Raw genomic sequence first — 14,581 nt, 5'->3', positions numbered from 1 at the left:
TAAAAAAAAAAAGGAAAAGTGAGAGCCAGCACGTATAAACTTTTTTTTGACCCAAAAGTTATTTATTAAAGTTACAATAAAACACTTTTCAATGCATAAAAAAATTGCAAAATAATTGATGCATTTTTCAATAAAAATACCAGATTTAATATTTACTGACAAGATAAAGATATGTTTAATGACTTTTGTTCTATTTCAAGGTCACCTTATTGAGCAATACATCATGAAATCAATAGTTGTACATCTAGGAAATTTACCAATGGAGCTCTCTTCCACGGGTGTGTATATTTTACTTTGTCTCATGTGGGTATCTCTTCCATTCTGATGATTGGCTAGAACAGCAATCTGTATCATGAATGTGCGAGTTGGCTTCTTATGATTATCAGTTAAGGGAACGTGAATCGAGCCACTTGGTTGCACCAATTCAAGTTGCCGAATTTCTTGAAGATTGTGAAAATTATTTCCTACTCTGACTGAGATCTTACTTGGAGTATAGCTTTCATCAGATTTGTAGTCCGCATAAATACATAATGTCTTCACTGTTGTTTTTCTTCTGAATTGGATGTTCACTAAATGAGGCTGGGAGCCATCTGACTGCCAGTAAGTTTCTAGATTGTCATCTCGTAATTGATCCACTCCAAATCTTGGTTTGCAAGATGAGAGAGCACATATAAACTTCTGGTATTCTCTGGAGGGTGTATTCAACTCTCTATCCTGCTGTAGCACTGTCTTCCAGTCTTATCATAAAACTGGATCGCCAGATCAGATGGACAGTTTGTATACTCTCTTGGGAGGATGAGATGTTTCTACAGTGTATTTTGGAACCCCATCAGTAGAGACCTCTGATTCATTGAGGATTCCGAAGAATGCCAACTTGAAACCTAAAAACAATTATGATAAATTTGAGGAACTTCAGTATTAATTTAGCATTGAATCCCATGACCTGGATGCTACTTCCCCAAAAATTTTGGCAAAGAATGCTTATAGTATTATACTTGTGGTTGGAAACTTCTCCTCAACAAAGCAGCACACATAGATGAAAGCAGTGCTTTGATGGACTTTTTGAGAAGGATTCAATTTCATCTCCATCTATGACTACATGCCCAGAATCATATAAACAAAGACTTCACAATTTAGCTGATGTTCCAAGATTGAAATTAGTTGCCTTGGTTCTCCTTGTTGAATCCCAGAAGATGGGCTGAATTCAGGAAGCACTGTGCCTTTGCACTGCTGAAGCGTGCTTTCAATGTGTCCAGCAAAATGGTCCCAGAACACCAGCAGAGCCACAGAGAGCTGGAAAACACTTTGGGACTAGTAATGAGAACCTTTAATGATTCCTCTCTAAAGTCCTTAGCTGTAGAAAATCCATTTTCTGATCCTTACTGTCAAAAAGAATAATGGGTAATGCATCTATACCTATATTTGGTGGAATATAAATTTTTCTCCCTTTTATTTAGGTATAAAACAACCAAGTTTTAGCACAGGTATTTTTTTGTAGCTATGGCACTTACAATTTTTTCACCATCATTTGAATCAGTTTGACTTCCCAGTGAGTGATTTACAGCGGACAAATACTTCACTATACCTGAGAGTGAAATTAAATTGACTAGCCACACACTGCTAGCTCTAACCTTGGAATTCTTGTTGACAATAAAAGATTACAAAATATCTTGCTTCAGAGCCTATGGAAAATAATTTCAGATATAATCATTTTATGCATTGTCCCCCTTGAGGCTCTGAAATATTCACAGTATCTCTCCACACAGTCTACACTAGGACACAAGCACACTCACTCACTTGCTCATCTAAGTTAATATTTTACTCTTGTTTCTTTAGTCTAAATGCCCTTCCCCTAAATTTCAAGTCTCATCCCTTAAATCTGGGCTCTACTGCTCTTTCTTCCATACATTCTTTTCCTCATTCTCCTTGTACTTTTCTCAGAATATTGCTTGCACCTCTGTTTGGCTTAATTTCCTTCAACAAGGTATTTGTTGTCTGTTGGAGGCAGATGCAAAGCTCCTTGTAAGCAGATTCTCTCTCATTTATCTACGTTTCTCTGCAACTAGCTTTGAAATATTTGGTGATCTGAATAGAAAAAGGAGCCCAAAATTCAGACTTCCATGGAAAACTAGTGGAGAAAAATATCCAGTTACTCTGCATTTTTTGTATTTTGTATTAGGAGTTTATGGAGAAAACTCCTAGAAAAATCAGACAGGGAAAAACACTACACTGAGGCCTATGCCGTAGTGCTTAAGTTTCATACAGAGGCTCTAACTATGTGGAAATTTGCTACGGTCTCTGAGTAGCGAAGACTTCCACAATGTGCACAAAGGTTTTGACTAATTGGACTGAAATGACAGGTTACTTTAATTGAACAAGTTAGATATCATTTTGAGCTACACTCTTATTTGGTGTCTAGAAAGCCAATGACAAAGAGAATTGACTGAACTTTTCAACTTTTCACTATTTATTTAGACACTGTATGGACATAGCCCAAAGGAAATCTCTCCCAAAATACCTCAAAGAATTTTTTCTTCAACTGCATAAGATCATGAGAAAATAAAATCCCTCTGTTCTCAAATGACACTTTAAAGTTATGAGTATAATGTGGGAAATCAGTTCAGCCATGGATTATCAAAACAACAGAAATATAAAACAGGTATCAATTTATAATATTTGCTGAAATAAATTGACTCTGATTGAGACCGTCAGCTAGGTTCTTTGACACTGAAAATAAAATACCAAACATACTAAAGTAGAAACTTAGCAATGAAAAGCCTGACCCTCCCTTTTTATGATATTATCTTACTGTGAATTGAACTGATTGATAAATGAAGTTCAATTTGGCTCATTTTGCATGAATTCAGTCCTGAGTCAAAAGAGTTTTTAAAGTTTTCACACACCTTTTCTACTGGCCCGTATTTTTATCCTTTGTAGAAACCATTTTGCAGTTATACCGAATTGATTCTGCTGAGCTCCATAGCAATGGCTTTCTATCACTCTGTTCCCTTTGAAGAGAGTGATTTTTCTGACATGATCTGGGTCTTGGGTGAGATGAGCGCATCTCTTCTTTTGTTGGTTGTCAGAAAGTCTCATTTGTGTGACTAGTTTAGTACCAAAATTAAAAACTTAAGCAGCAAATGGACTGGGGGAGATTCAGGTGCAACAAGTTAAAAAGAAAAACAGTAGGCTTTAAGAACGTATGCCTGAAAGAGCAATGTGCCAGGATGGAGTTGTGTACCTCGATGACTGCCATCAAAAAGCACGCATCCATTGTATGCTGCCGTTGTATGTTGGCCCAAGCTGTGTTGAAACACTTTCCGCTGAAGTGTTCTGCCCAGGGTGATGACCTGTGGTCCCTTAGGTTCTAAGCTGTCCTATGGATAGAAATACATTTCCTGTTTCCCATATCCCCCATCTCCCCACCCATATATCAAGGATTGGTTTGAAAGAATGAAACAGAGACCTTACAGATGCTTAAAGACCAGAAATTCTGTCAAGGGGAAAAAGAAATGGAAAAGAGAAGAAAGAGAATAAATCCCCAAATCCCTGCACATGCAAAGCTTTCTTATTTTTTTTCGCACTTCTAAAGAAGATGAGTCATATAAGAGCCCATTCAAGACCACATGAGTAAAAATGAAGTTGTGTGTTTTTCACATCCTTCAGAACAGGCTAAGGGATGAAAATGAGGGCGAGTTCCCTATAGTCAAACATGCCCAGAAGTAGCAAACTTTGACTTAGCCACGAGCCAAATAAACTGCTCCCGAATAATTGGGTCTTGGTTTAAATCCATAGAGATGCCCTTTTCATGTATGTGAGGTGGACTTTTGATTTCATCTCTGGGACAAAGTTTGAAGTTATTTTGTGACTCTCGCATAGAAAATGAAGGAAACCCTTGTAACGGATGGCTCATGTAGGCTTATTATGAGTGTGTGTTTAACTCCCTCATGTGAATTATATTTTGAATCATTACCACTCAAGAGTCACAAGGTTTCATCTACTTAAGCTCAAGATACCCATGTGGAAAAGCATTGTAAACTCAACTCGCTGGGCAAATACCACTTTAATACTTGAGTACTTAAATACAAATATTATAACAGAAATTAGAGCTTTCTGGTTCTCTTTCTCTTGACTTGTATCACATTAAATTAACAGACACGGTAACAGACCTACATTACATATCAAAAGAATAACTTTTTAGAATTCATATCTGAGGGAAAGAGACAAAATTTAGCTTTTATGTCTTTTTACAATGGGAAGAAAGGTCCATGGGACAGAAGGATAAGATGAGCTCTCATCCTAACATATGATATAAAATGGATCTGAAGAAGCAAAAACATAGATGCTTAATGAACACTGAAAGCATGAGTGACACCAGGACTCACGTCTAATTTATCTCTTTCTTTTCCCTGGACTTAGTATATTGGACTGATAAACTTACCTCAAGATGGATAGTTCATAGATAATTTCATCCCAAATCCCACTGTTACAAATGGATTTCAAGCCTTTAAACTTTCCACTGTCCCCTGAACTTGAAATTTTTCAATCCTACTTTTGTCAGAGTGATAAATCTTTCTGGATGTATCTGGAAGGAAATTTGCTTTAAAATTTAAAATTTGCTTTAATCCCCTTGTGGTCTGCAATAAGGTTCTGAAAGGGAAATACCAATATACCAGGTCAATTCAGGAATGAAAAATTTTAAAGTACCAAATCCCAGCATGCATGTTCATAGTGAAAACCTAAATGACCAAACCAGGACTATGTTTTTTTCTACCTCAAACAAGCTCCAGTAATGAAACATCTAAAGCTATATAATAAAAATGATACTTTGTTATAGAAGGAGAATGGCTGTAGAAGTTTATTATTCTGTAGAATTTTATCTTCAGTAATATTTGTCTACATTTGGCCATGGAGCATATGAATTTAACCATTTGTTAAGAAGAGTGGAGGTTGTCTAATTTGGGGCAAATGCAAATGTAGCAATAATATTATTAGTAAGGGGGGTTTATTGTGCAAAGTGTATTTTGCAAAACATACAGATAACTGCTAAGGTCATTGGAGAATTAATAAATTCCAACCCTAAATGTGCATGGGACGGTCTTTTACATGAATGTGTAATGCTCTTAATTTAATAGCCTGACATCAGCAATGGAAATAACAATGTTTATTCTGCTATAGGGATGTAGTAAAGCCTAACCACAGAGGCAGTATTCACAGTTTTGGAAAGGATAAAATAAGAGATCAACACCAGTTTTGTCTTTTTAGTGGCAGGAATTTTGCTTCTGATAAAAAATAGTTCCCAGTTTTAATAAGAGAATTCCTTAATTAATAATTTCTTGCTAAAACAGATACTTATAAATGTTTATATTATATATGTAAAAAATATATATACATATATAAAGCATTGTAATAGCGGAATACCTTCTTAAACGGTCTTATCTTTCCATCTTCTTTGTTCCTTTGTGTCAGAAAGTAGGAGTATCCTGTTAGGTATGTCACTATTAGTTCTAGAAGTAATAACATTGTCCTTATTCACTACAGTAAGACCTCTGTGTTAACAGTGCTAATCTTAACCACTGACCAGTACAAGAATGTCACCCTCTATCTAGGGCCATACCTTCTATCCAAGTATATATACGATCAAACAACAATAACCAACAAAAGATCAGTATAATAATGACCCAAGCTATATTTCTATGGCAGAATCATTTTTTGTAACTTTGAAAGTTCAGTTATTCTTTTTGGTTAAAATTATGCAGCCCTTAAATAACTCTGAGTAAATGAATTATGTGCCATTAAGAGATTTCTTGGAAGTTTTCATTAGCTATGAAATAAAATAGCTTTAAGCTTTAGAATGTTCTACTCAGTTGGAGACTCTCATGTCTTTATGATATTCTGGTGACAATTTCTATTCTAAGTGTCAAAAACAACTCTGCTATCTGGAACAAGTCGTGTAGTATTCTCTCCTTTTAATATTCTAATCGTGAGGTGTGAAGTGAAATGGTTGCACAGTGTAATGGTGGTAAAGAAGTGGAGTGTCAATGAGACAGGGAAGGTGACAGACTCGGAATAGGTCCCTGAGGTGCTCTCCAAGTGCACTGGATAAAGATTCCCCTGGGAAAATTTTCTCATTAGTTCTCAGACACAGTTCAGTAATTCAATAGTGCGAGGTTACCATTAGTCACAAGACCAAAACATGTTACTTTCCATGCTTTAGTTCCTTTATTTGTATATGTCATTTTCAGACTGAAAATCATGAGCCCTACTCTCATGCAAAGAGAGTCAGTGAGTTGTTTACATACTGAAGTATGAACCATGACAAGCAGATTCTGTAGAGTTTTCTTTTAATTGTTGATGTATGAAGCAATTCAAAGGGAAATAGACATTTTAAATGATTCTAATGATACTTCCCTAAACAACTGTCAGTTCTTTATACCAGAATTACTAAACATGCACACATATACACACATGTGTGCACATTTTCATAAGAAAATCAGGAAGCATTCAGACATGGTTGAAGAAAAGATCATATTATCGAAAACCTCTCTCACCCTTATTTATGCCACTTATAAAGTAAACTTGTCACTGCTTAAAACCATTTACTCTCTAGTGACTATATTCTGTTTCAGAAATTGTTAACGTTCTTTCTAAAATCAGAAAATATTGAATGATTTACTGCACATGTGAATATGAAATATTCACATTTTGTACTGCAACTGAGGGGGAACTCGAAGACCGTGGCCGTTAATTTCCTATGTAATTACTGAGAAAGATGTTAAAACACATAGATTATAATTCTGCATGTTTTCTTTTTCACTGTCATAAACAATATGTACCTTTTTCTATCTTTTGAAAGTTAACTGCACTCCCACTCCACACTTGAAGGCATAATGGGTCAGGGGATTGTCTGCCTCATTACTCACTAGGTCAGAAAGAAAGGAGTATACACCCGACAACCCTATTGGTCACTTAAATCCTCCTTGTTACATTAGGGAAGCATTAATGAAATCTGTGAAAATGAAAATTAGATGCTACACTAACAGATTGTTGTAGATTTTTGTATTTCATAAGATAACTCAGTATTTTACTTCGCAGACTTTGCAATGATAGTCATTCTTGTGTTTAAAAGATAACTAGTGTATGGTGGTGTAAAAAATTACTCCATTTACTTTATGATATATATTCTAGAGGAAATATAATTTAAATGTATCCACCTAAACATCATGACAGAATGGAAGAGGAAGTTAACCTTTTGTAAATGCAAAGTATGTTTCTTACAGAAATAAAATGTGGTAAGTAAACTGCAAGAGGAAGTTATCTATTAGAAATAATGATGAGACATAGAGGAAAGACTAGACTTTTCCATATGAACTGGTAAAAAAAAAAAAAAACACTTTCTAATAGAAACACACTCCTATCAAAATAGTAATGATCAGGATTCCAAACAAACCATCAAATACTTCTGTTTATGTGCTACCCTTAGAGTTATTGTTGAATTATGAATTGTAAATATTTATAAGTGACTCATTTTAAAGAAGTTGTCAGCTGCAGCTACAGTTCTTCACCTTCTGTCATCCCAGCTATCAAGGGGGCTGACTCAATCACTTTCTTGTCAGGCTACCTTTCTTCCCTAGAATACTCAATTCCCAAAACACAACAAAATATAAATGAATGGAAAGTGCTAATGACGCATGATTGCCAAGAGGTATTAAGTTTTGAAAGGTACTTTGCTGACTAAATTTTAAATGAGCAAAATCCTGAAATTAATTTCCCAAGGCAGTAATATTTGTATTTTTAATAGATGTCCACTGAAAGGAAACATATAATATTGTCTTCTGGTATGTCTGTCTTTCCTGTGGTAGGAATAATATCAGCTTTTAAAGTCCCAAGTATTATGTAGTTCATTCCATGTTTAATTATAAGATCTACACTCATAAAAACTAGACTAATGAAAAAAAACCCAACATTTTAATTAAAGGAAAATGGCTTGAAATGTAAGATTTGGAAACTGTCCTGTATTAAAGGTATATTTTAAATCTTTAGGATCAGGTTGATGTCATTTTCGACAATTGAGTCAGAATCTTTATATTTAGCAAATAATATAGAATGGTTCTCAAATCTTACAATTTCATGCGATTTCCCCTTTAAATCACCTTAAAAGTGCCACTCTGATGACAAAAGCTGTCTTCTCTACTGACTTGATAACAATCTAAACTTGTAATTTCTTTACCATTTTTGACTTCGGTTGGTTATATTATGTTTCTGCTGACGTTGTGTTTTGTGGTATGTTTTCATAACTGAGAAGAATCTTTTCTAAGCAGGAGAGATGGATGGTTCCTGAAATCACAGCTTATGGGTTCAAATTTTTAGAAACAAGTGAAAAATTTTCCATTGTGTTTGTTTATTTAGTCATTATTTTAGAAAAAATTAAGCTTTTACTTAAATTTTATGCTGTGAAGAATTGCTTATATCTATATATAATTTAGTATACACAAAAGTCAAAATCAGTAATGGAAACTTAGCAAAACAGTTGAGTACTTTTCATTCAAATAATCAGATAGTCTCATTGAAAGGAGGCCTTAAAGTAGGAAATCAGTGGTTTTCCAAGGTTATGGTATAAGTAAGCTAATGGCAATGTGTTAACCCTTCTGTAAGTTTCTGTCCTTTTAAAACATTTTCTATGTGAAATAGCTCTTAAGAATCTTTTAGAAATTTGTGATGTCCTTACTATCATTGTAGTGCTGTGACTTACACATGCTGTCACTGACACTCACAAGCAAACAGACTCTATACCCACATGCAAACACATGAAAGTCAGGGCCCGCTCAACAGATGTACTCTTGTGTGGGAATCATATCACTTTTTTCTGAAACACTGAAGGCACGACTTTCAAGTAGTTTTAAATTTCAAATCAGGTTAGTGCATATTTAATTTCGACGTGTTGGTTTAACACCAAGCCACACCAGACCTTTTAAAAATTCAGTGGCTATGATATAAAATTCTTCACTGTGTTGCACCAGTAAATTGAGAAGTGCAGTATAATTCTCCACTATCACTGGAACCATCGTGAAATGAAATAAAGACTTTGATACAGGTCCTCACTCAGGTGCCACTCTTTCACAGTTATATTCAAAGTGTTTGTTCACAAAACTTCATAAAAACCTACATAGAAGATGCATAATTTATGGAAGTGAGTAATAAAAAAGAAAATCAACGCCACCATTTTCTTTCCTATTGGTCACTCTACATGCCAATAGATTAAAAGACTCTGAGTTCCTTTTCTTTGAAGACCACCTTTGTAACTGAGTTATTAAGTTTTTTTTATTTTTTTAAACTAAGCAGCCAAAAGAAAGAGGCACTTGACACCTCCAGCAAGTATCTCAGTTCTTTTCATATTGTCAATAGCTCCACTGATAGCACTGTTCTTTTGACAGCTAAAAGCAGATGTGCGGGTTAAGTATGGGAGCAATTCAGATGTCCACAGTAAACTGCAGGGGGGCAGAGAGAGCTCAGAGAGCAGCAGCTTTAAAGTAATTGACTAATACAGTAAGGATATTAAAGTCATTTAGTGCCAAAAGGGAACACACTGATCCCTGACCCTCAGCCACTTTGGAGTAATCTAGTATTCAATCCAGCGTGTAATGACTGCCAGGCCTGTCAATCCTCCAGGCTCTCCAGTCAAATGCCTGTGGCTACTATTGGCTTATGGTAAAAGGACAGAAATGCAAGGAAATGCCTCTCAATCAGCCTGTGATGTGATAATGTTATTGCTCCAGTGTATTCTATATTGTCCCCGCATAGTTTAATCTGTTGAGACCCATGTCAAAAATTGCCCGTGGTCCCTAGAGGTCTTTACTCAATCTTTTAGTAATACAAGTGGATTTGAAAGGAAAGGGGGTAACTTACTTGATGAATTGTTTCCAGCTAATATATACATATATATATATATATATATGTGTGTGTGTGTGTGTGTGTACACACACACACACACAAAATAAGAGGTCAGCTGTGGCTTAAAGGCTATCTGTGCAAGGTATAAATTAGAAATGTGCTAGTAAGCTAGTAATCTGATTTGTGAACCCTTGTTCTTCTTTTACTCCAATGGGCAAAATATTTTGCAATAAAAAATATTGACACAGAAATGTATTTACATGGTGGCTGATTCATATTCAGTGCATGTGCCAAAAGGAGTTTTAACAGGGGAAGATGTCAGAGAAAATGATTTACTTGTTTCTGCCACTTTGAGCACGTAAGAGTTGGCCAACTTCTGGGAAGCTTGCATTTTAAATGAGGTATTTTGCATTTGTAAAATATAATTATTGCTACAGGCTGCAATCAAAAAAAAAAAAAAAAAAAAAGAACCTAAGAGAAAGTGTAGGAAATTGCCGTTTTTTGTTATTTTTATTTTGCTAATTAAGGCACTAGAAATTGACCCATGTAGAGAGAGACTCTAAAGTTGAAAAATCAAAATGGGATAATAATTATTCAAATCGTATTTTATTATCTTACAAAAAGTCTTTGTATTTCTTAGTCATTCCCTCATTTACCTTTCCAAACCTACTGTATAGAATCTTTGGGAACAGAAAGCTCCAGTGATGAGAATACACTATTATTTTTAGAGAACATTAAGGTTACATAGGGGAGACATTTTGCCTGTTTTTATTCTGTAGGAATCTGCCCAGTTCACCACTGGCAAGGTGCTATACAAAATTAGAAACAAAAGTGAACATCTATTTGCTTGTAAGCTTGAAATAACTTTGGTGTCAAAAACAAATGACTTTCCCCCTCCGTCAACCTGTCCTCTTTCCATTCAGCACTGTAATTAATCAATGTGTGGTGATATTCTAAAAACCATTCTGCACATGTTACCCACTTCTGCCACTTGAGATATTCTGAATTTGTGTACAATTTTTGGCAGAATATAAGAGATAGAGGAAAATCTCACTTTTGTGTTCAGTGACTTTCCAGACCTCAGGGGCAGAATGAATGCAGGAGGAATCCCATCGGGTAATTTTTCATTAGTATCCACGACAAGCTGTTTCACCACAGGCTATTGTTTTCATGGAAAGTTCAAATACAGTAGGATGGGATGCTATTAACACACAATGGTGTGATTATTACCTATCATATATATATATGACCTTTGTCACCTAGAACATTGATACTCTTCATTATGATGTACCATTCTAGTATAAGAGGAATAGTTGGACAGCTTTAGAGTTCTTTTGCTAATGTCTAATTTTATGTTTAAAGTTTTCAGAGCTTTCTAAGAGGAGAGATAGAAGGGAAAACCAAATAGGTCAAAGAATCATAGGGCTTTAAAGGACCTTGGCATTAATTTATCTACTCCTTCTACATCCTGGCATCAAGTAGCTGAGCTATTTCAGATGAGGCTATATTTTTTACAAAATTCTAAAATTCAGCATCACGTGTATCTGCAAAAAGCAATATGACTCTAAATAACTTGATTCTACAAGGACAACAAAAAGTCAGTCCTTATAGCTAACCATTGTATTACAAGCTTCTTCAGTGAGTTGAAACTTATTTCTTCCTACCATCTCCTTACACAAAGCAGTAGTCCCTTTTTATTTATTTATTTTTTGTATAACAACCTCATGTTCCCAATGACAGTTGTTAAATACATATTTAGTTTTCTCTAGAGTGAATGTGAGTAAAGCATCATTCGGTTTGGGTTCATTGAGTAGGTTCTCCTTTAGCTTCAGCAGAATTAAGGGCACATATCTTCCTTTCTCATAGTCAGTATGTGGTTGAAAAAATTTCATTCCTTCAGCAAATGTGAAATTTCAGCTCTGCACATGGCATTATGCCAAGCTCTATAAGGGGTATAAAGAAGAATAAGATATGATCCCTAATTTCAAAAAGCTTACAGACCAATATGGGAAGTAAGACACTAGTCAAGTGACTATAGCAAACAGTTGAAACAGGAGAAGGTAACTAAAATTTATTAAGCACCTATAGGTGGCCAGTCAGTCTATATAACTCCAATTAATGGACACAGGATTGTGAGATACTTTCATTCTTTAAGCTGTCCTTACTGAGGCTCAGGAAAGTCACCTTGTTGCAAAGTCAGTGACTATGTTTGAAACAAGTTCTTTCTGGCTCAGGGGCCACTGTCTCCCAGCAAGACTGCATCTTTTCCATAACAGGAGCCATGATGGCCTAATTACCCCCCATTTGAGGTAAGCCACCTTATTCTTTTCCGAATTGAAATTCTATTTTTCATTTTAAGGAAAGGTAAGACTCTGAAGGTAACCATGCCATGCAGTGTATGCAAAGTGATCTTTATGTGGGCTCATCTCTTATTAAATTGATCTCTGAGGCCATGAGGTCAAAAACTGTGTCTTATTTCTTATGGTAATCAGAATATACTGGGAGTTTAATAAACATTGAATTGGTTAAATGGGTGCACAGAATGTCTTTATTCTTCTCAGGCCTGGAATTTTCTTCAGATCTAGAACAACTCCCAGAGAATGAAGATAATCCCACCAATGTACAAAGTTGTAAAAAGCCATAAACTTATTAGCCATCAAAATGTTTAGCCTATTTATATTTATCAGGGTTTTTCCCATACTTTAATTAAAGCATGAGGATAAGAAGGCAGAACACTTGTGTGTATGAAAAAAGTAAGTATTATTTTCTGTGACTTTTATAATTCCATATTTAATGGCAGAATTGTACCAACAGGTTAAAATCAATGGATGATTAGTCTACTAACCAGTTATATCTATATTTAGATTTCTAAAGCTACTGGCTTAGAAGCTACTATTATTATTAAGGGCCATTATGGCAACCTACAGAGGTTTTTTTGAGCCTTAAAAATTATGAATATCTCTTTATTCTTTCCCTTTAACCTGCCCTTTCTTGTTTTTTAAACCTTTTACTGTAAAGTATAACACCCATTCAGATCATTTGCACAAAACATAAATATATAGCTCAAAGAGTGATCACAAGTGAGCATCTGAGTAGTCACCAGACAGGTCAACAAATACAAAATTGGCAGCAAACCAACAACATCCTTTGGACCTTTGACAATTGCTACTTCCATCTTTTTTCCTTCCTCTTTTCCAAAGGTAACCACTTTTCTGACTTCTAACTTTAAAGTTAAATTTTGTTTGGTCTTTATGTACATGGAATCACTTTTGTATCTGGCTTCTTTCACTTAAAATTATATTGGATAGATTCTTCATTGTAGTTGTATACTTCAGTAATTGAGTCATTTTCATTGTTGTTATCTATTTTATGAATACCACTTGACTAATTTATCTGTTCTACAGCAGATGAACATTTGGGTTTCTAGTTTGGGAATATTACAAATCATGCTGTTTTAAACACAGTGTATGCAGGTTTTTTGGTTGTGTGTATAATTAGGAGTTGAATTAGGGTCATAAATCAGACATATCTTCAAATTGACAAAATGATGCCAGTTTTTCAAACAGGTTGTACCAATGTATTTCTTCACCAACAGTATAAGAGAGTTCCTGCTGTTTTATATCTTAGTAGAGATTTGTGTTGTTAAAGTCTTAACTAATTTTAGTCATTCTTTGGTGCATGTAACAGTATCTCATTGTTGTTTTAATTTGTATTTCCATGGTTACCAACGAATATAAGCACATTTTAATGTTTATTGGGTAATATCAGTAGATTTTGCAAGTTGCCTTAAAAAATTGCACTTATATCATCAACAGTATAGAATGCATATTCCCTCACACCCTTAACAGCACTGGGAACTATCAAACTTTAAGTGCACACAAACAAAAAGTCACATTATTACCGTGATGCATTTCTTTTGTTATGGCTGACTTTGAGCATAGTTCTGTGCTCGTTGTTTTTTTTCTTTTAACCATTTTTGCCATTTTTTGGTGTGATATTTACTGCTGTCTTTGATCATTTTTTTTTCTATTGGATTGATTATTTTATTGATTTCTTAAGAATTCTTACAAATTTACTAAGATTTTTGTCTATGGCAAATATTTCCTTTAGTTTGCCCTTTGATTTGGCTTATCCTATCTTTAGCCACACAAAGGTTTTTGTTTTTATGTGACCAAATTTATCGATCTTCTTTCTTCATGGTTTTAGGGTTTTGTCTATATTTAGGATGGCCTTCTCTTCTCAAAGCACCACAAATTATTATTTTTTTAATTAACTAATGATCTCTTCTAGATCTCTTATGGTTTCAAATTTTACAGTTAAATCTTTGATCTAGGGGGGTTATTTAGGAGTAAAATAAACCCAGCATCATTTATTGTTCCTTTTTTATCCCTAAATGGCTAGCTAGTTGTCCAAATACTATTTCTCAATTAATACACTATTCTCTACTGATTTAAATTGTCAACTTTGTCATTCACTAAATTCCAATATACACTTGAAGTTATTTCTGGACTTCCCACTTGGTTAAAACTTTCTGTCTATTCCAGAACTTAATTATGAGCTGTTATAATTAAATTTGTTTTTTAAATGTGTTTTAATAATAGTTTCTTTTTCCTTTCAAAATGTTTTAGATTTTTTACCTTAACATTTCTGGATAAACTTTAATATCATTTTGTTGACTTCTCACCAAAAT

General features: G+C 34.6%; 1 protein-coding gene across 1 annotated transcript; it reads right to left on the bottom strand.

The window, feature by feature from the left end:
• Positions 1 to 201: 201 nt before the first annotated feature.
• Positions 202 to 3,913, bottom strand: LOC133096628 (anaphase-promoting complex subunit 10-like). Its single transcript, XM_061198248.1, has 3 exons — positions 3,713 to 3,913; positions 3,242 to 3,377; positions 202 to 737 (listed from the first exon to the last, which is right to left on the bottom strand). The coding sequence occupies exons 1-3, from the start codon at positions 3,911 to 3,913 to the stop codon at positions 202 to 204; spliced, it is 873 nt and encodes a 290-aa protein (XP_061054231.1).
• Between the last annotated feature and the right edge of the window lie 10,668 nt (positions 3,914 to 14,581).

This window comes from Eubalaena glacialis, chromosome 8 (assembly GCF_028564815.1).
Source record: "Eubalaena glacialis isolate mEubGla1 chromosome 8, mEubGla1.1.hap2.+ XY, whole genome shotgun sequence".
Classification (NCBI taxonomy): domain Eukaryota; kingdom Metazoa; phylum Chordata; class Mammalia; order Artiodactyla; family Balaenidae; genus Eubalaena; species Eubalaena glacialis.
The sequence above is the reverse complement of the archived record's forward strand: the minus strand, read 5'-3'. Positions and strand labels throughout refer to the sequence as shown.